General features: G+C 41.7%; 3 protein-coding genes across 4 annotated transcripts in view; 2 read left to right on the top strand and 1 right to left on the bottom strand.

Annotated features, from left to right (window-relative positions):
- fam222aa (family with sequence similarity 222 member Aa) overlaps nt 1–16,655 on the top strand; it is a 65,307-nt gene extending 48,652 nt beyond the window's left edge. Inside the window, exon 3 of the mRNA XM_058635597.1 lies at nt 13,113–16,655. Coding sequence (XP_058491580.1) covers nt 13,113–14,587 — 1,475 coding nt within the window. The 3' untranslated portion in view covers nt 14,588–16,655. The remainder of the gene's footprint in view (nt 1–13,112) is intronic.
- On the top strand, nt 2,027–8,938 carry LOC131463703 (uncharacterized). 2 transcript variants are annotated; one of them, XR_009241105.1, is made up of 8 exons: nt 2,027–2,112; nt 2,719–2,817; nt 3,440–3,589; nt 3,715–3,837; nt 6,785–6,826; nt 7,067–7,159; nt 7,504–7,617; nt 8,059–8,938. XR_009241105.1 is itself a non-coding variant. In XM_058635596.1 (5 exons), the coding sequence occupies exons 1-5, from the start codon at nt 5,150–5,152 to the stop codon at nt 8,268–8,270; spliced, it is 1,818 nt and encodes a 605-aa protein (XP_058491579.1). In that variant the 5' UTR covers nt 4,931–5,149; the 3' UTR covers nt 8,271–8,938. The 2 variants fall into 2 exon arrangements, 1 of the variants encoding a protein (XP_058491579.1); XM_058635596.1 differs by lacking the exons at nt 2,027–2,112; nt 2,719–2,817; nt 3,440–3,589; nt 3,715–3,837 and adding an exon at nt 4,931–6,506.
- Nucleotides 16,656–23,141: 6,486 nt separating the features above from the next.
- trpv4 (transient receptor potential cation channel, subfamily V, member 4) overlaps nt 23,142–26,505 on the bottom strand; it is a 45,249-nt gene continuing 41,885 nt past the window's right edge. The window contains exons 15-17 of the mRNA XM_058635065.1: nt 25,056–25,183; nt 24,707–24,819; nt 23,142–24,592 (exon numbers count right to left, since the gene is read on the bottom strand). Of these exons, the coding sequence (XP_058491048.1) occupies nt 24,501–24,592; nt 24,707–24,819; nt 25,056–25,183 (333 nt within the window). The 3' untranslated portion in view covers nt 23,142–24,500. The remainder of the gene's footprint in view (nt 24,593–24,706; nt 24,820–25,055; nt 25,184–26,505) is intronic.

The following is a 26,505-nucleotide window of genomic DNA, read 5'->3' as shown; positions in this document are numbered from 1 at the left end:
TGTGGTGACTTGTATGAAGCTGTTCTACTTTCAAAATGGACCAATGTTCACATTGTCAGAAGTACTTTTTGGGTGGTGTGATAATGGCCAGTTAATGTCACACACACACACACGCATGTTTCCAGTCATGTCCTTATGGGGCCTTTTATGTCACAAACACACTTGTTCTCTTGTCTCTCCTCGATGAGACCAGGTAACATACTGTAACACACCACTCATGTTTCTAGTCTCACCCATGTGGGGCCCTTCCGTGTGGTTCTCACTCAAACTGTTCCTATGGCACTGTCCAGAACCTGGCATAATCTCAAGTTTGATTTTAACATTTGTAATTGCACACCGTCTGAGCTGTTATGAGTTTGAAAGCAAACTTTACAATGTGACCCACTGCAAATCCTTATCATAGGTTATGAGAGGTGCCTACTACTTTTAGAAAGACCATGTTGTGCTCTCAGTTTGACGGTCTGTGCTGTTTCAGAAACAGTTTAACCATTAGGTAACCTTATTAGCCTGTAAATGTCTCCACATACAGTTGTGATTTCTGTCAGTTCTAATTGTCTTCTTGTCTGCTATCTAAATTTCAGGTGAAAGACCCTCAGACTCCTGCAGCAGCAGAGACAGAGACCAACCCTCTACCTCAGATGTTCCACATGGAATCAAAGCCAGATGAGACTAACGCACAGGTAAAATGACATTGTAGATGCATCCATCACCAATATCTGTGGTGACTTGTATGAAGCTGTTCTACTTTCAAAATGGGCCAATGTTCACATTGTCAGAATTACTTTTTGGGTGGTGTGATAATGGCCAGTTAATGTCACACACACACACACACGCATGTTTCTAGTCATGTCCTTATGGGGCCTTTTATGTCACAAACACACTTGTTCTCTTGTCTCTCCTCGATGAGACCAGGTAACATACTGTAACACACCACTCATGTTTCTAGTCTCACCCATGTGGGGCCCTTCCGTGTGGTTCTCACTCAAACTGTTCCTATGGCACTGTCCAGAACCTGGCATAATCTCAAGTTTGATTTTAACATTTGTAATTGCACACTGTCTGAGCTGTTATGAGTTTGAAAGCAAACTTTACAATGTGACCCACTGCAAATCCTTATCATAGGTTATGAGAGGTGCCTACTACTTTTAGAAAGACTATGTTGTGCTCTCAGTTTGACGGTCTGTGCTGTTTCAGAAACAGTTTAACCATTAGGTAACCTTATTAGCCTGTAAATGTCTCCACATACAGTTGTAATTTCTGTCAGTTCTAATTGTCTTCTTGTCTGCTATCTAAATTTCAGGTGAAAGACCCTCAGACTCCTGCAGCAGCAGAGACAGAGACCAACCCTCTACCTCAGATGTTCCACATGGAATCAAAGCCAGATGAGACTAACGCACAGGTAAAATGACATTGTAGATGCATCCATCACCAATATCTGTGGTGACTTGTATGAAGCTGTTCTACTTTCAAAATGGGCCAATGTTCACATTGTCAGAATTACTTTTTGTGTGGTGTGATAATGGCCAGTTAATGTCACACACGCACGCATGTTTCCAGTCATGTCCTTATGGGGCCTTTTATGTCACAAACACACTTGTTCTCTTGTCTCTCCTCGATGAGACCAGGTAACATACTGTAACACACCACTCATGTTTCTAGTCTCACCCATGTGGGGCCCTTCCGTGTGGTTCTCACTCAAACTGTTCCTATGGCACTGTCCAGAACCTGGCATAATCTCAAGTTTGATTTTAACATTTGTAATTGCACACTGTCTGAGCTGTTATGAGTTTGAAAGCAAACTTTACAATGTGACCCACTGCAAATCCTTATCATAGGTTATTAGAGGTGCCTACTACTTTTAGAAAGACCATGTTGTGCTCTCAGTTTGACGGTCTGTGCTGTTTCAGAAACAGTTTAACCATTAGGTAACCTTATTAGCCTGTAAATGTCTCCACATACAGTTGTGATTTCTGTCAGTTCTAATTGTCTTCTTGTCTGCTATCTAAATTTCAGGTGAAAGACCCTCAGACTCCTGCAGCAGCAGAGACAGAGACCAACCCTCTACCTCAGATGTTCCACATGGAATCAAAGCCAGATGAGACTAACGCACAGGTAAAATGACATTGTAGACGCATCCATCACCAATATCTGTGGTGACTTGTATGAAGCTGTTCTACTTTCAAAATGGGCCAATGTTCACATTGTCAGAAGTACTTTTTGGGTGGTGTGATAATGGCCAGTTAATGTCCCACACACACGCATGTTTCCAGTCATGTCCTTATGGGGCCTTTTATGTCACAAACACACTTGTTCTCTTGTCTCTCCTCGATGAGACCAGGTAACACACCACTCGTATGTTTCCAGTCTCTCCCATGTGGGGCCCTTCCGTGTGGTTCTCACTCAAACTGTTCCTATGGCACTGTCCAGAACCTGGCATAATCTCAAGTTTGATTTTAACATTTGTAATTGCACACTGTCTGAGCTGTTATGAGTTTGAAAGCAAACTTTACAATGTGACCCACTGCAAATCCTTATCATAGGTTATGAGAGGTGCCTACTACTTTTAGAAAGACTATGTTGTGCTCTCAGTTTGACGGTCTGTGCTGTTTCAGAAACAGTTTAACCATTAGGTAACCTTATTAGCCTGTAAATGTCTCCACATACAGTTGTGATTTCTGTCAGTTCTAATTGTCTTCTTGTCTGCTATCTAAATTTCAGGTGAAAGACCCTCAGACTCCTGCAGCAGCAGAGACAGAGACCAACCCTCTACCTCAGATGTTCCACATGGAATCAAAGCCAGATGAGACTAACGCACAGGTAAAATGACATTGTAGACTCATCCATCACCAATATCTGCGGTGACTTGTATGAAGCTGTTATACTTCCACTGTCTACTGGGCCACTGTTTACATTTCTTTACTGTATTTAGCTTTTTGGTCAGATCATGTCATGATCAAAACTACTTAACAATCCTAAAATCGTAGGTTAATAATCGCGATATGGCCTTTTATTAATACAGCGATATTTTTAGACCATGTCACGATACACGATATATATCTCGATATTTTGCCTTAGCCTTAGGTTGAAACCAAACCAACACCAGACGATGGATCCTGTGCTGTTTTTCTTCGGAATTAATTCGTCCTCCTCTGCTGGGCAAGGGCGTGTGAAGTTGCACGTATCAGACTGACGTATGTAACTAGGTGCGTTTGTTTTGTCTGTCTGTGAGAGGGAGAGACGAGAAAGCATTTGAGAGTCAGCGGCTAAAAGCAAATGCGTCACAACACTCGAGTTTCATGATGTAGTCATTTTCTACATCGCACAGACAACAAGCCGCGATATATCGAGTATATTCAATATATCGAGTATATTCAATATATCAAGTATATTCGATATATCGCCCAGCCCTACTTGACATACTTTTTTTTTTCTTTTGCAGATGGACAGTGGACCAGAGGTTTCTCGTCATTCGTGCGATTCAGATGAAACTGTTCTGAAAGAAACCTGTGATGAGGCTTCTCCAAACAACCATTCCAGAGAGCAATCAGATGATGAACTTCCACCTCTGAGACGCACAAAAAGCATTATGGTAAGCTCCTAAAATCTATTTAAAACAATATGAGTACATAGCTGATGGGCACTTTTCCCTGCAGTTTGTTTTTCTATCGTGTCAACAAAAAGGGAAAATCATATCTCCATGTTTTCCCTTTGCAGATGGATCGACTACAAGATTTTGCTGGCTGTCTCTACGATTCAAGTGATGACAGCACAGAGGGCACTTTGATTTCTAAGCCTGAAAGGGATTCACAGAGGCTGAGAAGAAGCTCTCGCCATCCTGTAAGTCTTTAATTGATTCTTGTATTTGTATCATTTTGAGGCTTTATTGTGTGTATATATGACATATTCAAATTGTTTCAAGGTTTTAATGAGGGATGGGCACAATTTAGATTTCACCAGCTATAGGCAATATTTGCTTTTTCTCACAACTTTATGCACAATGGTGTAGTACCGGGGCTTGGACTTTATGTACTCTAACCGGGTCGGATCGGGCCTTAATTTTCATGTCCGTTGATACTCTAACCCGTGCAATACATGCAATATGATCGTGTCTGACTGGAAACGCTGGCAGAACCAATGTTAACGGTCAGACAGACCTCCTGGTTCTTTTCATTTAAAGTAAATGAAAATGGCAATACCTAGTTTTTAGTAAAAGTTTTAGTCTAACATTAATTAGCAGTATGTCTTTCTATTTCTTTACACTTACTTGAACTTAAAATACTCAGTATAGAAGGCTCCATAGAGAATTTATCTTCACGCTGTATGCATATACAATTAAAGTGTACTCAGATTGTTTACACTTAATGTTACAAAATGAGTTACATTTTTTTTTTCTTTTTTTAAAGATTCAGATGCCTCTTGTGGAATCAGATAACTCTAACATTGGCAGTGAAGATGAGTACATTCCATGTCCCAAGGACGAAAGCACAGAAAGTGATAGCAGTTTGGAATTAACCCTGGAAGATAAAAAAAGGAACAAAGGTGCATCTAGTGAGAGCAGAAGAAAGTCTTCCAGTCGGAGCAAGTTTAAGCCCAGGGAGAGTGGAAGTGAGTCCTCCAAGCAGAAAAGAAGCAGGTCTTCCAGTCAGAGCCAGCTTGATTTTAGCCAGAAGAGACCCTTTAAAACAGGTCATGACCCCACACAAATATTTCCAAATAGCAGAGTTGATGGTAATGAAAAGAAAATAGTTGCAACATATTCTAAAAAGGATGTGAGTGTTTCAATGCCCCTGGAAGAAGAGCAGTCTATGTATATCAATCCAGTTTTAAAGAAGATGGATGGGTCTAGAAGCTACAACAAAAAACATTTCTGCTTTTATTGCAGAAAGTTTGTCCAGAAAATGTCAAGGCACTTGTGGCATAACACCAAGATGAAACAGATGTTGCAAAAGCATTCAGTTTGCCAAAGAACTCAAAAGAAAGGAAACTGCAGTTGGACTACATACGAAATAAGGGGAACTTTGAGCACAATAGTGAGGTTTTGGAGACACAGAAAGGCAAACTCATCCCATGGAAGCAACCACAGAAAAAATCTGAAGGACAGGAATTTGCACATTGTATTCACTGCTATGGTTTGTTCTCAAGAAGAGCAATGTGGCGGCATTTTCAGGTTTGCAACTTCAAACCTGAGAGTAGTAAACCCGGTAAAACTCGTGTTCTTTCTTTGTGTGCTTTCGCTGAACCTGCTCCACCTGGATTTAATGATGCTTATTGGAAGTTCTTAAGTGTTATGAATCAAGACAGGATTGCAGTTGCTATTAAAGAAGACCGCTGTATTCTTGAATATGGTTACAGACTGTTCAGGAAGAACGAGAAGGTGGTCAGTCAACACCAGTATATTCGGCAAAAACTGAGAGAGCTTGGCAGGCTGTTATTGAAAGCAAGACAAGTTACACATGTGAAGACCATCCAAGAACTCATAAAACCTGAACAGTACAGTCAGGTGGTCACTGCTGCAAAGAGCCTATCTGGATTCAGTGAGCAAACTGGCAAATACCAATGTCCGTCTCTTGCTCGCAAGGTTGGACACAGCTTGTATTCTTTGGCCATGTTTATCAAGTCCGAAGGCCTGAAAAAGAAAGATAAACAAGCTACTCAAGATGCTGAGGAGTTTGCGCTGCTTTATCAAGAAAGTTGGAGATTTGACATTGCAAGCCAAGCATTAACTCAACTTGACCAGACCAAATGGAATGCTCCTCTACTGTTACCTTTCACACAAGATATTCAAAAGTTTCATTGTCATCTAGCTGAGAAACAGCAGCAACATTTGAATGATCTGCAAAAACACCCATCACCATCAAACTGGAAGGAGCTTGCAAAAGTTACCCTCACACAAGTTGTACTGTTTAACCGGCGGAGAGGAGGGGAAGTGTCCAGGATGCTTCTGTCTGCGTATCTATCAAAGGACACATCAGACACACATGGTGACGTTAGCTTGGCCCTTACACCGCTTGAACAGAAGCTGTGCAAACATTTTGTAAGGATTACAATTGTAGGAAAGAGAGGAAGAAAGGTTCCAGTTCTTTTAACCCCAATCATGAGAGAGTCACTTGATGCTCTGACTGAGAAGAGAGAAGAATGTGGAGTGCTGTCTGAAAATGGATATCTGTTTGCATTACCTCACTCTGTCCATTACATAAGGGCTTGTGACTGCATAAGGCAGTTTGTGAAAGAATGTGATCACCTTGAAAATCCTAAAGCCTTAACATCAACAAGACTAAGGAAACATATCGCCACCCTCTCTACTGTATTGAACCTTAAGACCACAGAACTCGATCAGTTGGCAGACTTCCTTGGCCATAATATTGCTGTGCACCGAAAGCACTACCGCCTTCCGGAGGGCACCCTCCAGTTGGCCAAAATCAGCAAAGTGCTTCTGGCAATGGAACAGGGACGCCTAGGAGAATACAAAGGAAAGAGCCTGGATGAAATTCAAGTTGACGTGAATGGTACTAAGACTTATTATATTTTAAAGGTGCAATATATGATATTTAGTCTTCAGCATTCAGTAAGTGACTTAAACTGGATTTTTTAAGTAATTGAATTGTATGCAGGTAATTTGCAAGTTTAAAATCATATCCTCCTCTGTAAGACCATACATATGCAAAAATGCGTGTCAAACTTAGACATGCACACACAAACTGTATTTTTTTTCTGCTCTTGATTGCCAGATTGCCCACAGTCTCAGCTTTCCAACTCAATAATACTATATCAATTAATATTTTAGAGACCATTGGCATAGAGGGGCCTTCAGAAGAGGACATTGAAGGTATGTGATGAATGTTTTTAAATTTGTCATGGAGATTTATGAGCTTTGCATTTGTATTTTATTTTCAGGGTTCCCTGATTCACTATTTCCTGACATTATGTGAAGACAAGGATACAAAATATAGTACATTGTCTCGGGGGTGCAAGTCTGGTTCAGCAAGACAGGGGTCTGGGATTGAAATCTACTCTATGATGCACTGTATTGTCAAAGTATAGTAGTAATATTACATTTCTCTGCCAGGAGAACAGGGGTCAGAAGATGAGGAGAGCATGTCATCCCTGAACATCTGTACCTCAACATCACAAGTCCAAAACCAGGGAGTGTCTCCAACGGGTGAGCTTGAACGATGAAAGAAGATTGATCTTGAACACTCCTCTTTAAAGACCCCCTCCGATGAAAATTGTGTTTTTCATGTTGTTTATGTGGCATTTCTCTGATGCTACAGGACATATCAGCAGAAAAGTAAGTGTGACATTTTATTTCTGAGTATTTCTGCCTTCAAATTGCAGTGAACTAAAGGCAGACGCAAACTGGCAGTACAGATTGTAAAGCCCTCCAAGGCAAAATGTGATTTGTGAATTTGGGCTGTACAAATAGAATTTGATTTGATAAAATAATCACTGTACTGACTGTTTCTTCATATTTTATGTCTTTTAATAAAGTTCTTTCTGTTCTAGATGTCACTATGCCAGGACAACAGGGGTCAGAAGATGAGGTCAGCACGTCATCCCTGCAAGAATGTACCTCCACATCGCAAGTCCAAAACCAGAGTGTGTCTGCAAGAAAGAGAGGTAAGCTTTGGGACTTGCATCCTCTTTTGGGCCAGTGCCACTCAATTGCTTTTAACGTCTTTTACCTTGTTTTTAGTGAAAATGGTCTATTGGTTGCCTTAAAAAAAATAATGTTGATGGTTATATCATTGAATAAAAGCATGTCTCTGAATTCTTAATACACCTAACATAGCTTCCTACCCAGAAAGGGAATAAGACCCAATGTGTGACAATGGTTCGAAAATATATATGTGAAAAAGTATTTGCCCCCTTTCTGATTTCCTGAGTTAATTGCAAATTTGTCACACTTAAAAGTTTACGATCAGCAAACAAATTTGGAAGAATTTACTTTCAACAAAGAGTGGAAGCTAGTTTTGCGCAGTTAGTGGCCTTGTGAGCTACAGATCACAGCTCTGCAAATTGTCAATTTAATCAAAATGTGATCTCTTTCTGCCTACTTAGGTAAGCAAGCTCCTGTGAGACGTTGGACACCAGAGGAAATTGCTGCAGTAGAAAAACATCTGAAGAAGTTCATTGTGAGGCAAGATGTTCCAGGTAAAGCGGACTGTGAGCGCTGCATTGCTTCAGAACCGCAAGCGCTACAAAATAGAGACTGGAAAGCAGTCAAATATTTCATCAAAAATAGAATAACTACCATGAGAAGAAAATTATAATGAAAGCAGTTCAACGATCAGAGGTATGGACACACATTTTCAGTTTGGGTCCTATACTTTGTTTAAATGTTTTGAAATGTACTGTAGTTTAAAGTAGCTGCTGTGGTTTTAGCAGTCAACAACACATTAAACAAGTACATGTTTGGCAAAGTCAAATGTTTGATTATCTGGTTAACTTTGCAGTAATGATTGTTTTGTTTTCCTGTAATCATTAGTTGCAGCATTAGAGTCTCAATTTTGTCTCAAGCATGTTCTATGTTTTTTGTGAAACAATACACGGGCAGATGTGTACACAAATTATTCATATTTGATACACTGACCTTTGTGGTCCACATTATTTATTGGTACAGCAAACCTGCATTCATTCCATGCTAAAGACTGACAGGATGCTTCACAGCACTTATTTTTAGAGGATGGAGTCATAGAACTATCTCTTACCTGTGAAGGAATGCATAGCTGCAGCATGTATTGGTCACTGATGAGCCTCTGTGACAGGTCAGTATTAAAAACATCTTCATGTTGTGTGGACTAAAGTTTCATGGTTTAATTTTTTGATTGATTGTCACTGAAGACCTGAATGTTTGCAACCGGACACCAAGCAGATGGGTCATCCTGAGCACATATTAAAAATTTCTCTACCAAATATGAATGACAGTACGTTGTAGACTTCCGTGTTTCAGTTTGGCTATAAACAATCCTTGGTTTTTGTTCAATTTAAAGGTCCAGTGTAACAGACTTAGTAAGACTGCTGATTGTAACAAAAAGAGGACTTAAAGGATGTTGTTCTTCATAAACTATGTTTACATGGACACAAGCAATTGGAATAAAAGCCCGATCGGAATAAATATGTCATGTAAACATGTCAATCTAGAAACACTGATTCCAGTCCACAACACCACAGAGATGAAATCAGCATTAGAATACTCCTTTTTCTACCTTGTTTGTTTATCTGGTTAACTTTGCAGTAATGATTGTTTTGTTTTCCTGTAATCATTAGTTGCAGCATTAGAGTCTCAATTTTGTCTCAAGCATGTTTTATGTTTTTTATATACGGACAAAAAAACTTATTTTCGTTTTGTGTAAAAAGTAGTCAGATGACTGACTTGTTAGCAAAATAAATACATGTGCCTTCAGGATAACTTGTTGAAAGCATTTTATTTTATTGTTAGCATATAGCATATCTGTCTCAAGTCTTATTAAGTGCTGGTGCTAACGATCATCATTGATTACCATGCTACTACCCTGTCTTCCTGTTGATGTTGTAAGATGATAGCACATGCAGTAGTTAATGAGCTAACAAGGCATCGAAATTTGCACGTGTAAAGGGAAATGAGATGGAATGAAGGAAGAAGAGTATTTAATTTGAAATATAGATCCTTAATGCAGTCAGAGTCTATGTGCAGTAGAAACCATTAATGGGCCCCAGATAGTAACCTAACACCCCACAAAGATATAAAAACAAGAGAAGTGTATGTGTGTGTGACACTGGACCTCACAAGTACTGTATGTTAGAAACTGGGCCCACAAGTGACCAAAAAACTGGCATGGAGACAAAAGTTTAGAATCTTGGTACATTGAAGTGATTTTTGTGATTGGGATTTTTTTTTCATCTTACCTGATTTTTTACAGCAGTGTAGAACCACTGGAAAGGGTGGATCCCATAAATGACCAAAGAACTGGTGGGCCCCCTGAGGGGCAAACACCAGTATGCGTGCGCGCGCGTGTGTGGGTGTGTGTATATGCCTTATTTTGTGTTGTGTTTGCATGCGCCATCCACTCTGCAGAGTGTGCACAGGTGCAGGAAACCCCCTACTGTATGAGGAGGTGAGGGCTTGCACAAAGGGGGCAGTGCTGGCTGCCTGTGAGAGTGTTTATCAGCCAGCAGCATCTGTATGCTCCTGCTCTCAGCTATGATCTACTGCAGCCCAAACCAATAAGTCACAAAGTGTCAGCCTAAAAGAGACTATTTCCTTTAACCCCCATGTCCTCACTTATAGACTCGCTGCTCTGGAGGAGAGAGATGTGGAGACCCTGCACATCAAACACACACACAGAGAGAGGGTGAAATGTTGCCCCGTGTTGTGGCCGTACTTACTGTAATCAACTTTGCTATAAAATTTATACCATGAAACTTTTTTCAAGAAGAAGCTGGAATCAGAAGCATCCAGATGCTCATTTGCCTCCTCCTCCTCCTCTTCTTCCTTTATGCCTGTGGGTTCTAATAACCGGAAGCCTTTGTGGAGCTGAGATGGGTTTTGTAGGCCTGAAAGGCCTCTAATCCCTGTGGCCTGTGAAGTGTGAAACCCTTTGATGCCAGGTTGGTGTGCCAAAGGCTCTGCCTATTGACAAACAAGGGGCAAGCTGGGAAAAGACGGAGGGAGAAGGCTTCCTCCTCTCTCTCAGATGAAATGCAGGCTCAGGCATGAAAAATATGGACTCAGTCAGTGAGAAGGAATAGAATTAGCCACCCTTTAATGAATTTCCAGGCTGTTTTTATAGGCTTTTTTCTCATGTGGCAGTAATTAGGTGGAATGATGGGCATATTGCAGCTGGGAGCTTGTAGGGGCGGCAGGGCAGAGGGCCTTGATATGCCTGAAAGCCAAGTATCTTTTCTCATTTAGACCATATGATGATCAAACATGTTTTTTTTGTTGTTGTTGTTTTTTTGCCCTCGTGTAAAGAAGATCAGAAAAAATGCTGCCATTCCATTTGCATGAGGACCAGCAGTGTGCTTTGAAATTAGCATGTTTTTTTTTTTTTTTTCTTTTGAGCAAATGAAATAAGTCTTCTGTCAGTTTTCCAGAGCAAGTCAGAACATCAAAGCACATGGCACTGCCGTCACCAGGGGAGCAGAGCATTTGGTTAGATCTCAGATAGACTGGCCTGGCACACTCCGCATCAATACTGGGTTCCCTTTCTATGATTGATTGATTGATTGATATATTGATTGATTGATTGATATATTGTGTTATGCATAGAAAATATGCCCCTGCCCAAATGGAAATATGACACATTATTTAGAGATACAGACGATTAAGAAAGAGTAGTTTTTGTCAAGGCTTTAAACACATAGATTTCAGACTTATATACATTTTACTCAGAACAACAAAATACATTTAATCCAATACAGGTGTCCTCAATTCACCATAATGAGGACAATTCCAGAAAAAATCTCAATACATATTTGAATGGTAATATTTCCTATTTTGTAAGTAAAGTGTGCAGTCGCTCTTGCGCTAAATTTGGCTTGGGACAATCTGTGTCTCTTGTCTTAGCTATTAAATTCTCAATTTATTTCCTTTATGATATGAATCTTGTAGATTTAATCATGTTAACAGTGGGGGACCCATAGGGTTGTTGAAATGAACTCCCCGTGTTATCTGTAACGGGAGCAAGGCAATGAGAACTGTGACTACTTGGCTGTGGAGTCGCTTTAAAATGATTTTGCAATGGGAATGGAAATGGAGTGAGTCCTACTCACAGGCTGCACCCTGCAGACTCCTTAGGTCACCAGAACGTTTGCTGACAGCACAGTTAGAGCAGGGTTTGTTTGTGTGTGTGTGTGTGTGTGTGTGTGTGTGTGTGTGTGTGTGTGTGTGTGTGTGTGTGTTTTGTTATCTTTTGCATAAAAACTGTCTTTTTTGAAGGGGTTGCAAGTCATTTATGGCACCTGATATATTGCTTGTAAATTGAGTTCTTTTTCCAGCCCCCCACCCTTTTTGTTGCACTGAGCTAAGTAGGCATGAAATTGCCTGAATAATGTCGTTTAAATCCAATCTCGCCGCAGCCCCTCACCTCTATGCCCAGCCCCCAAACAATGACACATGGTAGGGTTTTTAGAAATTGCCATTTTCCTGTTTGCCACCTCAGTTCACAATGGCAAAGCGTTGGCTCATTGAGCGAACGCTCACATACCGCATGCGCTGCTGAATTGAATTTTTGGAATGGTGGTGGTTTTAAATGGCAAAAAAAGTGAAACGGAGCATTTACATGTAGATTAACAGTGAAGTCTTTGTGATCGTGGCGTGCATCAGCATTTTCTCTGTTCATTTAATTTATCATTTCATTTGAACAAGTTTGTCAACCATTTTTTTATCCTCATTAAGTTTTTCAAAGTAGCTTCTCTGATCTAGTTCAACTTAACCTGGCTAGTGATTCCCTGTAGATGTTTAATTGGTTTTTTGTGATGGTCTCCACGTTCTCCTGCGTTGTGTGAATGTGAAAAATCTATGGCCAAGGGTAAGACCCAGTAAGTGATACCACTTATAAATCTCAACTGTGCCACTGCAATTAAACAAGGTTTTATCCCCTCCCTTCATCCCTCCGTGCCTGGTATCCAAGGCTAACCCAATTCAATGCTAAAGAGAGTCAGAATTAATTTCAAAATGCACTGATATAACAGCGCCTAAGGTACCAGGCTTCAACAGAATGAGTTTTTAAAAAAGATCCATTTGTCTAGGGATGAACTTCCACGGGAGAGTGAAAATGAGATTGAAAGAAAGCTCAGATGGAGGAGGGGGAGTGAGGGAACATAAATGGTTGTCAGTCCAGATTTGCAAACTCTTCTCGGGGTTGTTCTGCTGTTTGTGTCTGTTTTCATTCACCTGCTCTTGTGCAGAAGGGGGACTGACGTTTTCTCTGTGTGCATTGTGATGTTGCCAGGTTTTACTGTTGCAGGAAAGTACAGGTTATGGCAATTGATTGATCTGCCTTTGTGGTTGCCACTGCTGCAGGCTCTTTAGATATTCCTCGTAATTAAACCTGGTGTGTTGCTTTGTTCCTTTATGTGTATTCCTGTATTTGTTCACTTCACTCATATTTTTCTCTCCGTGTGTCTTGCAGGTGAGCTTCTGGTGCCCACGCATTCCCCGCGCTACCCCACTGCGGCAGAACTTGATGCCTACGCTCAGAAGACGGCCAACAGCCCTCTGTCCATCAAGATCTTCCCCACTAACATCAGGGTTCCCCAGCACAAGCACCTTAACCGGACTGTGAATGGATATGACACCACAGGGCAACGCTATGCTCCCTACCCACATATCCACACGGGAGGCTCCCAGGGACTGCTCGCCATCCTCAAGGCCTCCTCCTCGTCATCGTCGTTATCATCGACTTCCACTTTTGTCCCTTCAAAAGGTGTTCTCAAGAATGCCGAAGGCAGACGGACTAAACTTTCTCCAGCCCACATAGCTATTGCCCCATACCCACCCCCTAATAATAGCACTTTAGCCAGTGGCCACGGCCAAATGGTTTACCACGCTGCGCCCTCAAAGCCTCCAGAAGGCTCTGGACTGTCGGTTCCCCCAAATGTCACTGTAGCTGGCTCAGTGATTCCTGTAACAGGGGGCCGAGGCCTTGCTCTGCCCGCACAGTCCAACCTCCCCTCAATCCAGAGCATCATCTACCAGATCAATCAGCATTGCCAAGCCCAGGCTCTGCAGCAGGTGTGTCAAGGGGCTACAGCTGCGCCATCAAATTCCAGCCCCTCCAAGCAGGGAACTACAACTATCATGGGGCTTTCTTCTAGCTCATCAGGTGGAGGCTATGTGGTAGGAATGGCTCCCCAGGCTAACATGGTGTATGCAGGGCCGGCGCTGCCAGCACAGAATGCTGAGGCAATGAAAACTGGTGTGTACACAGACAGTATGGACTATATCCTTTGGCAGAAACAGCAGCAACAACAACACCAACATCAACAGCAGCAGCAGCAGGCCATGCTCCGCATGTACAGTGGAGGCAGTGGAGGAGGGGCCGCCAACAGCAAGTCCCCAGAGTCTTGTGTTCCAGGTGGAGGGATCATGGCTGCCCAAGTGTCCTCCTCCTCCTCCAGACCTTATCACCTGACAGCCAGTGGCGGAGGCGGTCTAGACAAAGTCAGCTCTTCCCCTTTGAACTGTGTGGGTATGCATGGAAATTTCTCAGTGGGTCAGTACTTTGCTCCGCCGTGGAACAGTGTGCTGGTGACACCGGACAGTGACTGCTACAACCCCCAGGAGCTTTTGGGCACCTCCGCAGGAGGGCCAGCCACGGGGCACAGAGAAATGGGCTATCCCCACCACCATCACCACTACCACCACCCTCATCATCACCACCCTGCCATAGACAGTGGGGGAGGTTTGTGCTGCAGCCTGCCCAGCAAGAGCCTGTGCAACACGTCTGTGCTGAGCAGCAGCTTGCAGTCTCTGGAGTACCTGATCAACGACATCCACCCGCCCTGCATCAAGGAGCAGATGCTTGGCAAAGGCTACGAGACTGTGTCTGTGCCACGTCTGTTAGACCACCAGCATGCACACATCCGCCTCCCTGTTTACAGATAGAGGGGGCAGACGAAGAGGAAAAGAATCAAGGGTTGTGAATTTGTGAAGTAAACCATAAAAAACACAGATGTTTTTCGGTTGGGGTACAGAGTTGTTGTGAGTGGCACTGCTTTAACTAGTGTGGGGGCTTAGACAAGCACAGTTGTGCTGTGTGACTTTAGGTTTGGTGGTTTCAAGGCAGGCTGTGTGAATCCCAAATATGAAAAGTGTTAGTGAATACCAGAGGGAGAGAAAAGGGATTTCAAGATTCTCCAGATGTTCCTTTGTGTGGTTTGCCAATAGGAATTTTGGATTGATTATTATTTTTTTTCCTCATTTTATTTTTTTTTTTGTGTGTGTTTTTGTTTTGTTTTCTTGTTTTACTTGCTTGAACATTTTTGAGAATCATAGCTTGACATGAAGTGCATACGCCACTTGTACCCCCACCCCCCCCCTTTCCCCCCCCCCACCCCTTGCAAATACTAAGGATGAAGCTACTGTGTAGGTTGTCACTGAAATGGTCCTGAAAAGGTCCAAGTTTTAGGGCTGCTCTCAAAATCCAAAACTCTGTAACAGTGTACACATAAACACACACACACACACACACACACACACACACGCGTAAATTGACTTCTAGGAGAGGAGACAGACAACATAGGCAGTAACCGGGTGTTATGTACAAGGATCATAAGGTGGAATGAAAAGGTTAGTACAATATTAGATATTATTGCTGTTATAATTGATACATAAATTGCACTGCTTGAATCTTGTTAACTTTGAAGTTTGGAATTGGGTAGTTTGAATATGATATATTTAAGAACCTTGAAAAACTTGAACCTATTTTTTGTTGTTGTTTTATATATTTGTAGGTATATTATATGCATTGGCTGCTATGGGGAAATGTGACTCAAATGCTTTTTTTTTTTTCTTCTTCTTCTTTTTTTTCTTTCCACTTTTGTTTTTATGATTTAATAATTCCTCCTCAAGCTGATGTGCAGTCTCTTATGTCCCGCTGTGAGGCATAGTCGCTGCATTGGTTCTGTAAGAACCTGGTCGCAGAGTTCCGTTTTCCTAACCAACACTGGAATCTACAATAAATCTTGAAATACTTATTTAAAAGAGAAAAATGTCACAAAAAAACATACAAAAAAGAAATGTTACAATGAAGAATGTGATGGGGAGGGGGGCGGGGTTATCTACATAACCTTATGTGTATGTTAATCGTGTGTATGTGGCCGAGTGCATGTGCGTGTGTGCATTTCAATTTGTGTTCTTCAAAATCCTCAGACTTTTTTATGAAGTCATTACAAGATTTTTACCACCAAGACTGAACAAAAAAAAAAAACAACAACCCACAGATTCACCAGTCCCATGAACATCATATTCAAGTAATGTAAGGGAGATCTTTTATTGGAGGCTACAGGAAATCAAGCTCTAGTACAAAAGTAAAAGTACTCCAGCTCCTTCCTGTGCCAGGTGTTATCAGAATGACAGGGAGAGGCAGGTACAAATGAAAATCCTATTTTCGTGGCGGGGCGCTCTTCTGCAAACGAAAACAAAATTAAAACAATCATGCCCTGTCCTCCTATATAGTGTCAGATGAAATGAGACAATGCTCACTGCTTTTCCTTGTCCATTTCAGCCCCTGGATGGGATGCATTTAACCTGGGCCAGTCTTAACTTGATGATTCAGAGCAGTGAAATATTTATAATGACTGTGAGATTCCCTTGAATGTACTGCACTTAAATTACTGCGATGTTTCGTTGCCTTGTGGGACTTAAGTGAAAGAGAAAAATTGGATCAGTGCAGCAGTCCTCTGGTCTGAAATTAGCATTTCTTTTGTCAGTCAAAATTCACTAGAAAATTGAATTTATTAACTGAAGAGAGAGGGGGCTTTGTTGTTGGGGAAATACTGGCATCAGTCTAGATTTATGAAGTGCAATTATTATGACTGTATTAACATTTTTTTCTCTGAGCTTACACCAAAAAAATGTAAACTACAGTTGTCAATACATTCCCAATGTACCACATCCCTAATCCCTATTCTTTTTTTTGTTTTGAGGTGTAAAATAAATTTCTTTAAGACTATATTCAGAGGCCATATGTTGGCTTTGAAGTCTGTCATTATTTTTTTTAACCTGCAGTATGTCCTCCCAAAGAACGTGGGACATTTGGCCCTTGTTTAATTCATTCTGTGAGATCCAGGTTGAACTGTAACGTGTGATGATGCAAACCCCGCGATATTCAGTCCCTCATATTTTTAAATGTTTACACGTTTGGCCATCCAAAGATAAAGGACAGACAGCATTGTTGGAAGAATTAACATGTGATTTACACATTTTGTTTTGAAGGACAAGCATGAATTAATGTTCCCTAAGGATCCAGAAAAAGACATTTTTTGTCCTGCAGAAAACCTTCAGTCAATCTTAACGATGAGCCTTACATTTCTGAGTCAGTGGCGTTTCTCGACACGCCACTGTCTTTGAAGGCTGACAAAGATTGGAGTCTAAAGAAAACCAAGCCGCTTGGCTTAAATTTGCACAGTAAGCCTCCTTAACATTCCACTGAAAATTTCTCGTGTTGTTTCAACAGCTTAATACCCCAGTCACAGTCTGATTCCAGCATATTTTCTGTCTTGTAGAAATATTTTGACAGATCCACAGATACATATCTGTCCCTAAATCCCCCTCCATTTGGCTGCTGCGTCCAAAAATGAAAGCCTGTCACATGACATGGAAGGGAACACAAGATACTTGAGGCAGTGGAGTTTCTGGTGTCTGGCCTTTCCCACTGGTTGACGTCTCGGGCACCAGTCCTCTCTGCTAATGGGAATATTGGGTGACGCCTGCTGTTGGGCACTGCCAGTAGAGCGTATTCATTCACTCTAAAGGGGTTGAAATCAAACCCTTTTTAAACAACAAGGGATTTCCAATTAGGCTCCGAGAGGAATTTGGCCATTTTGAGCCAAGCACGCATGAGAAAGATTAAAACAAAAATTGAGATTTCAATGCCGTTCTATTAAATATAATGCCATCTTTTTAGTATGTTTGCTTTGTGGCCACGTTTCCTACTGTGCTGGCTCCAAACTGTCTGTCCTCATGGTCCTTTTCCACACATCACTGAGTACCTATTGATGGGACGCTTCGTAGACCTGTACCTCTGCTCCATTCCACTGTTACCGATTTGGACAATAGACGTTTAGCCCTTATTAGGATAATAGAATTAAATTTCAAATAGATTTGTGCCTGAGCCGATCCGTGCGTGGCTCACTCAGCTGCAGAGGCAGAGTGGCATATGGCATGTCATTATCCAAGCCCACCCTCCCCCTGTCCGGGGCCAACAGGGTTCATCGGTGCTTAAACAAACTGAAGGTTAGGACTGGCTGGCTGGCGTTGAAGGGGAGGACAGCAGGGTTTGTAGAGGGGGGGTTTGTGAAATCACAGCCTCCACAGCATCTCGGAGGGCCTCAGCACCGCACCATGGCGCCTGGGCTCAGAGACCTGCTTTAAAAGCTGGGCTGTGTTTGATCGAGGGGATTTGTTTTCTACTGGATTATACATGGCTGCTCCCTGCCTCGCTGAGGGGCCCTGTGCAATGTGACAGATCTCAGTGAAAAAAGAAAAAAAAAACAGAAAGAGAGAGAAAGATACGGGGAGGGATTTTGGGGTCAGAGAAGCCTCGAAGCATCAGTAATCAGGATAATTGCCATGTTCCTGGTACTGGTTTTAGCTTCCCCTCCTTGGCTCTGCAGTCACATATTCAAATTCAAGCTCTGGAGAGAAATCGCCTTTCATGCTGAAAGATGCATTGTGCCTCATTGTACTCAATTCTAACAAAAACAAAAAGTCCTTAATTTGGAATTCATTTTTAATGCTTGGGAAAATATTTTCCCTTTTTGTTGCCCAGGAAATGATAAACGACGCCGTTCGTTCAAAGCTGAATGAGGATGTTTAGATCTATCACTCTATGGGCTCTCTCTCTCTCTCTCTCTCTCTCTCTCCATCTCTCTGGCTACAGACTATTGACTGTTAACGTGTTTTCAAGGGCAACGAGACACTCACGAGGAAAGCCTGGGGGAAAAGTGGAAGGGGAACCGACTCGTGCTGGTTGTAAAAATCCCTTAGTAAATCCCAATAAGTCCATGAAGACCTTAACCTAGTGCAAAGGTCTTGTTGCGTGTTATGCACCTTAAATACTACTTAGGAGGAAGGCAACCACACGGACCTGTTCAAAGAAGGGTCGTCTCTTTCACTCTCAAAACAGGGATGGAGGGGGGGGGGAAGGCGGAGTGTTAGAATAAATAAAGACAGCTGCTTGCTCTGTAGAGTCTTGGCGCTGCTACTCTAACCTACAGATGACAGAGGGGGGGCAGAGAGGGTAGGGGTGGGGACGGACACCGCCTGCTTTGGTCTTGCTTTGGTCTTCCTCCTCGTCCCCTGGCTGCCCTTGGACCCTTGGGGGCTCTCATCTCAGAGCTCTTCCCAGCATCCCTTCTTAGTCATGAGGCCAGTCGTACCTAGGAAGAAGATACTTAAATCAATAATTCAGACGGTCACGAGGATGCTTGTCTAGTTAACCCACGAGCCTTATAGCTGTATTGCACAATAACATTGAAAGAGTTGCAGTATTTTTAGAGCACATTCTTTTGTGCTACTGAACAGAACGGTCAGCACCACCATACAATTGAAAGGTTTGTATTAAAACAGCATTTCTTAAATGCATCACAAAGCAAAACTAAATCAATCAGCACAGATAACACAGTGATTCAGGATTGTTTTCCAAAGGCACAGCCCAAAAGCTTCTTCTTTTTTTTTTTCCACGAAGGCAAAGCAGCAGGTTGTTATTCCAGGAGCTTAGAGCATTTCATTTCTTTAGAATCACAACGGTGTATGTTCAGCTGAAAAAGCTTATGGCTTCCAAATACTCGTCTGGTTTACGTGGTGGGGTATATTGCTGTATCCAATCTAAACACAAAAGTCTGGGGATTTTGCTTTTTCCTCTTCCTGTTTCCTTTCACTGTTTGTTTGGTTCTCAGAATGTTCCTGTGGACAAACAGGGCTGGTTTTTTTTTGTTTTGTTTTTTTTCCGCCCAAATGATCTTCAATGCACCAACGCTGCCAAAGTCTGAGGGTGCTGCAACCTTGAGAAAATAATATATATGGAAATGGGAAATCTATAAAGCATCTCTCTCATTGTTCTCCCTGCAGTGTTGTATTTACGTTTAAAAAAGAAAAAAAAAAAAGGTTTTGTCTCCTCAGGATGAAAAAATGTAAAGGATACCTTGCTTTTTTAAAATGACAATATATGAGTCTTAGATTTCGAGACGAGAAGTCTGAATATTAAAAAAAAAAAGAAGAAAAAAAAAAGCTGTAAAATCCTTTAGTTGTGGGGTTTGAAACTTTGAATGTGCCTACAGCCAAGCATCCCAGTGATTGCTTACCTTCTCCTCCCTCTGCAGAACTGCAGGCTCCCCCTAATCTCCCAACAACCATCATCTTCAATTTGCTGAAACTGCCACTGTCTCCCTTCCATCCCCATGACCACGGTAGATATTTTGTCTGTTCCCTACTTTTTGTCAATCTCAGGACTGAAATTTCTTTATTTTAATGTAGATGGTTGTTTTCATTTGACCTCTCCTCTCTTATGTATTATTGTTTGAAATAAGTAAATAAAGCAAATTACTTCTATACCTGACCTGTTTCTCTACTCCTCTGTAGTAAACTCCCTCTTTCTTTCTTTCTTTCTTACAAAGAACGTACTGTGAGGATGTGTTAAGCATATTATAGTCTAAGGATTCACTTTGCACACACAGCCATATGCCCGCCGCCTACAATCCTATTGTCGTGTTGTTCATCTGACCTGTTTCACCTCCCGCAGCAGTACAGTGTGGCATCACGACTTGGCCTCATAGTTAATTTAAAACATCCTCAACAATTCAAATGATCAAGGAATAATCATTTTTAAAACAAACCAAACTGGGATTGACATTTTTCCAGGATGAGGATTTGGAGAAACCGCTCCTAAGCTGAGGCTAAGACGAGCTGTCACTATGCACGCAATTTACCAAAGTGGCCCATGCAGCAAAGTGTCCTTTTCTGAGGCACTGATGTTTCAGCCATCACTTGTCCCATTTATCATCTTTTTGAACCTAATTTGTCAAAAAGAAAATCAAAGCACAGCCACTGATGTTACTCATATAATGCAGCTCACAACCAGCTCTCATAGAAACTATATTTCAACTTCATCTTTGCTCATCTATATTTTAATATCAAAACATAAGAAAAAAAAAAAGTACAACCTTTTATCAGTAGTATGTTGCCAGTCCTTCTACAAAGTCCAAATCTAAAGGTTGAACAACATGAGTACCTTGAAGAACTCAAGGCTGAGGGTTTTTTTTCTTCCCTCATTTTCTTTCCTCACTCCCAACCTCTCCACCCACCTAAAACATCAGATAAGCCGTAGACTGATGAGCCAGCCGCCTCCACCGGAGCGTGTGGTACTGGGAGACTACACACTGATTTCATACACACTCGCTGAGACAGAAAAAGAGCTCTGTGGAGCAGAAATGGCTCTCTTATTAGCAAAACTCATTCACCTGCACGCCACATTGAGTCCCCGGCAATTTCACAATAAATCATGAGAGATGCCTTCAGAGGCCACGGCGGCGGGGCCGGCGCTGTGCGGCGGCCGTGCCCTCGGCTGTCAGTTTAGACACTCTGAATCATTTCGGGTTCAGCGGCCTCGTTTCATCTTAGATGAACTGAAAGGTCATCTCGCACGCCACCCGACCAATATGTCTCTGGCTCCTCATCTCCCAGTGCTTCCAGTGATTGCTCATTCCATTTAGAAATACCACGCCTTGGTGAAATATTTCACTGGGGTTCATGGGGAGAGGCTTCAAGGAAGAGAATTAGCACGGGCCTGAAAACTCCTGGAATTCTCTGTCATGTCATGTCTGATTTTATCTTTCAGCCGCGCAGGAAATTATTTAGCGATGATCTTTCCACCTCTTGTGCAACACTTTGCTTGTGAAATGATTAAGCGAGAGTGTGAGCAATAGATAGCCAGGTTTCATCCTGTGTGTCAGGCTGCTGGACCTCAGGCAGACAGTGAATGTTGTGCTTGAAGCCATCAGACAGTCTGTGAGTGTTGTTTAGTGACTAAAGAATGAGTTGGCCCAAGTCCACGCCAGTATCCACTTGAGTCTCATCTGCCTAAACACATCGAAGCTTAACTGGCCCGGACAATAGCTGAACAATTTGTACCGCCAATATCTGAGCTCTAGTTGGTTCACTTAAGAGCTCTGAGACTTCGTCAACTTTCCCTTATGTGCTGTTAGGAAATGAAGGTCGTTACGGCGCGATGCTGCCTGGCTGTCACTCGGTTCGCTGTGACACATTTTGTGGCAGGGAGCACAAACGCACCGCAAGCAAGTGGGCCATTTTGTTAACAGCTCACACTTCCTGTGCAAGTGTGGGGTTCCAGAGTTGCTGACAGTGACTCTTGCAGGACCGAGCCCTGCCCTACTTAACAGGCTGCAGGGAGGAGGGCAGGCCAAGTTGTCAGCAGCGCTAGGTGCTCACTGCTTAGATAAACCTGGAGGATTAGTGGCCCAGTTAAAGTTGGGGCAAAGAGGATTAGCCTCTTCTCTGAGGTGGTGAGAGATTCCGTGTGTCCTTCAGCCCTGCTGGCCTTAGAGAGAGAGTGCGTGAGATGAGTGGGAGGCAGGTGGGATGTGAGAGGTGAGGCCCTGGTTATCGTGAGCAAAGAATCATCACGTTTTAAAAGGGAAATGAAAGGTGTGGCTTACTGATGAAAGGTGAAAAAGCAATGAAACACTTCAGAAACCGTGCGCTCGCTCGCTCGTGGTTTCATTACAAAGGCAAAAACCCATAATTATGCTGCTACAGGTCAACAAAGGCCCGAGAACCAGGGGGGGGGAAAAAAAAGTTAAGTGGACCACTTTCTACAAATGATATCCTAATATGGTAATAAGAGTTAACAGTGAAACTGCAGCATTCACAGCTGTAATAATAATAAAAATGAATTTGTGCCCAACAGCATCTGCAGGAGAGGACCAGACATGGCTTCTCCTGGTTTGTCCTCATCAAGGATGTGGAAGACAGAGGAAGTTAGGCCTCTGCCGCCATCAGCAGGCCGCAGGATGAACTGCAGGCGATCTTGTGCAGAAGACGAGTGGAGAGTCAGATAAAAGGACAAATATACTTATCGATGTATGGATCAATTAGAAAGGGACAGAATGTTTACACCTGTAATGGCATCAAAACCTCCTGGAAATTTTAATTGTTAACTTAATAATATGAGATGTATTTCTTCATATTCTGGCAATAGGGATTTTACGGTTTGTCCATTTATTCTAATGTTGCTTTTGTTAAAATGCAAATGAAAACAGAAGCAGGCAACATTTTATGATCCATTTTCCGTGTATATTACTAAAGCGGTCTGCTGCACACTTCCAGCAGACATTCTAGGACACAATGAGTCAACTGATTATTTAAGTATGCACTGAGTGGCAAACATCTACATTTTTGGGAATCACACGGCCGTGCTGTATAGAAATGAATTCAGTGTTTATTGTTCTGTGCGGCAATATACAAGTAACCATATAAAATGCATGGACATGTTCTCTTATAAAAGCAATGTAAACATGGTGAACAACGACCTGTGACCTTCATCTGTATCGCGTTAATCAAAAGGAAACTGAACGGTCTGTTTGCTGTTAATCAATCCCTGTCATGTAGCGCAACAGCACAAACACATGCACACATATACAGTAGAGACACAAAGAAAGGAGATGCTCTATAGGGGAATGAGCCAATTGCAACAAAAACCTTGCAGCAAATGTACATAATGGCAAGGCCAGAGAGATGATTATGCAAATACCCCAGCTGCAAAAGAACAATAACGGTGGAAATTCAAAGACAAGCCATAGCACACAAGGCTATTGTCTCATATTTGCACATTTGCTTGACAACTACAACCTGCTCATCATGCCCATCTTGTTCAAAACAATGTCTTTGTATTCATGTAATAATGCACACATCAGAAATTGGCACAGTGCATTGTTTCCGTTCGAATGAACGCGCCGCTGCCTGAGCCGACCGTCTAAGCCTGAGACTCTTTTTTTTTTAAACTATCTAATAGAACATAGAAAACAAAAGAGGAAAATATTTCAAATTAACGATTCTGTTTCTATACACTGAGCCTGGAAAGCTGAAAGCATTCAAATCAGCTTTAATATTCACGCACACATTATATACTGACCTCAATCTTAAATATAAACAAGCAACTAAAGCTCAGTTCTATAAATCTAGATTTATTGCAATGTTTTCTCTGGGAAAAAAAACAAAACAATCCTATAAATGGCCCTTTATTCACAACTGTTGTTCACACTGCTGATGCAGTGATGCAGTACATATGCTATATTTGTCACAACTGCAAAAAAACTGATAGTGAAATAAAGCGAGTGTGTAAGAGGGTAACAGTTCTGTGTTTGTGTTTCGACCTTTTCATTATATTCAAACTAGAAATGGAATGGAATATATTTTGACTTTGAAATCCCTGAGTGATCAGCTTCTGATGATGATGATGGTGATGATATGTGGAGATTCAGTAGCCTACATTTTCATGACAGCTCATCGTGTCATTAATGCCACTTTGTCATCAACGTGTTGTGTTTCTCCACACAGCACAGATCGTGTCAGCGTTATATCTGCGCGCTCTTAGTCCTCTGTGCCTTCACACCCCTTGATTGTAAAATTTATTATACATCCGTGTGAGAAAAAGGCATGTGACATTTGTGCAAATTAGTGCACTGATCGGCCAAATTGTCTCCAGCAGAGTCATGTCACTGACGCTGACGGCTCTCTGCGGCCTCTTAACAAGAAGGACAGCACTTGTCCTCTGCAGGCATTAGCGCCTGCGTGTCAGGGGCTCCATCTCTATCAAAGCCTCGCGCCCCTTACTCAGCTCCACCACCCGTGGGATAACTGTGGACCAGCGGTCTGGAAGGGGGTAAAAAGAGAAGAGGGAATTTCCTTAATATATGTGAATAAAACAGTGTGTGTTCGCAGTGTTTTAGTGTGCATTTATTCATGAGAGCGCAGTGAGAATCTCACCTCTCCTCAAGACTCCAACACCCTGCTGCAGCACATTGGTCTCACTCTTGCCTGGATCCTCGTTGATTATTGCCAGGTTTTGATTCCAGTGACACCAGTTAACCTCATCCACTCTAAGTAAAAAAAAAAAAAACACAGCACAGGGACAGTCAGTTTTTTTTGTTTTAGGTGGCATTAACCCTTAGTGCTCACACGGAACGGGTCTGTGCCGCAGGTGTCGTCCAATTTTTTTCATCAGATTGCCTATAGGTTGTCAAGACATTCTATGTTACACATTCTTATAGCCTCTGTATATACTGTACATACATAGCTCTGCAGAGTGGCCGCGATCATGAGTCACGAAAAATACCTGAAGCACCAGCGTCGGTCGGGCGTGTCATCCCAGTTCTTCCCCACAGTCACCATCTCGCCTGCTCGAAAGGATTTGCGGAGGCAAACTGGGAACGAGCGCTCGATGTCCAAGATGGTGGTTGCCCACTGTAAGTAAAAAAAAATGTAAACATGTTGTTATTCTATTCCACGTAGAGAGGATAAAACACCTCTTGTGGCATCTGGATATACAGAGATCTTTGCTCCTATTTGTCCAGGTAATGTAACATCATTAGGCTTAGATTTCTGTACCCACCAACAACAACAACCAATGGATGTGATTGAAATTTACTCAGAGGAAAGTTCAGACTTGTCTTTTTAAGGGAAATATAACAACATCTATTTAATACGTACAAAACGTTCACCGCACAGTACAAATTGTAAAAATATCTGTTTCCTTACTTTTTAATCTGGTAATGTTAAAGACTTCATTTGATTTCTGCATTCTGCATTGGACTCATGTTGATATGGTAATTATTTTTCATATCTGGGGTAGACTAACATTAGTTTTTGGCAAGGTGTGTAAAGTAAGGAGATTCTAGGAAGAGGAGGAAGAAGCCAACTGTTCTAACAGTTAACAAATCAACAAAAAGACATGAGCTTTGAATAAGACTAAAATGTGGGGGGGGGGTTTGGACATCATACTGTAGTATGAATTTTTGGTGACTTTTTCGACGACATACTAAAGTATGAATTTTTGGTGACATTTTGGACGACATAGTAAAGTATGAATTTTTTGTGACATTTTGGACGACATACTAAAGTATGAATTTTTGGTGACATTTTGGACGTCATACTAAAGTATACATTTTTGGTCACATTTTGGACGTCATACTAGAGTATGAATTTTTGATGACTTTTTCGACGACATACTAAAGTATGAATTTTTTGATGACTTTTTCAACGATATCCTAAGTTTGAAATTTTGGTGACTTTTTGGACGACATACTAAAGTACGAATTTTTGGCCCAATTTTGGACGACATACTAAAGTAGGAATTTTTAGCCCGAATTTTGGATACCATACGAAAGTAGGAATTTTTGGTGACTGTTTAGAAGACATACTAAAGTATGAGTTTTTGGCCCAATTTTGGACGACATACTAAAGTATGACGTTTTGGCCCAATTTTGGACGACATACTAAAGTATGAATTTTTGGACAAGATTTTGGACAACATATTAAAGTATGAATTTTTGGTGACTTTTTCGACAACATACAAAGTATGAATTTTTGGCCCGATTTTGGGTGACATACTAAAGTATGTATTTTTGATGACTTTTTCAACGACATACTAAACTATGAATTTTTAGTATGTTGTCCAAAATCGGGCCAAAAATTCATACTTTGTATGTTGTCGAAAAAGTCACCAAAAAATCATACTTTAATATGTTGTCCAAAATGTAAAATAAAAGTCATAGGCAAGTATGTCG

Source organism: Solea solea, chromosome 8 (genome assembly GCF_958295425.1).
Source record: "Solea solea chromosome 8, fSolSol10.1, whole genome shotgun sequence".
Taxonomy (NCBI): Eukaryota; Metazoa; Chordata; class Actinopteri; order Pleuronectiformes; family Soleidae; genus Solea; species Solea solea.
The sequence above is the reverse complement of the archived record's forward strand: the minus strand, read 5'-3'. Positions and strand labels throughout refer to the sequence as shown.

Excerpts from the sequence above, each read along its gene's own strand:
- LOC131463703 (XM_058635596.1), top strand. The coding sequence starts at position 5,150 with ATGTGGCGGCATTTTCAGGTTTGCAACTTCAAACCTGAGAGTAGTAAA. Across the intron at positions 6,827-7,066 it reads TTCAGAAGAGGACATTGAAG|GAGAACAGGGGTCAGAAGAT; the intron begins GTATGTGATGAA and ends TTTCTCTGCCAG. Across the intron at positions 7,160-7,503 it reads CCAGGGAGTGTCTCCAACGG|ATGTCACTATGCCAGGACAA; the intron begins GTGAGCTTGAAC and ends TTTCTGTTCTAG.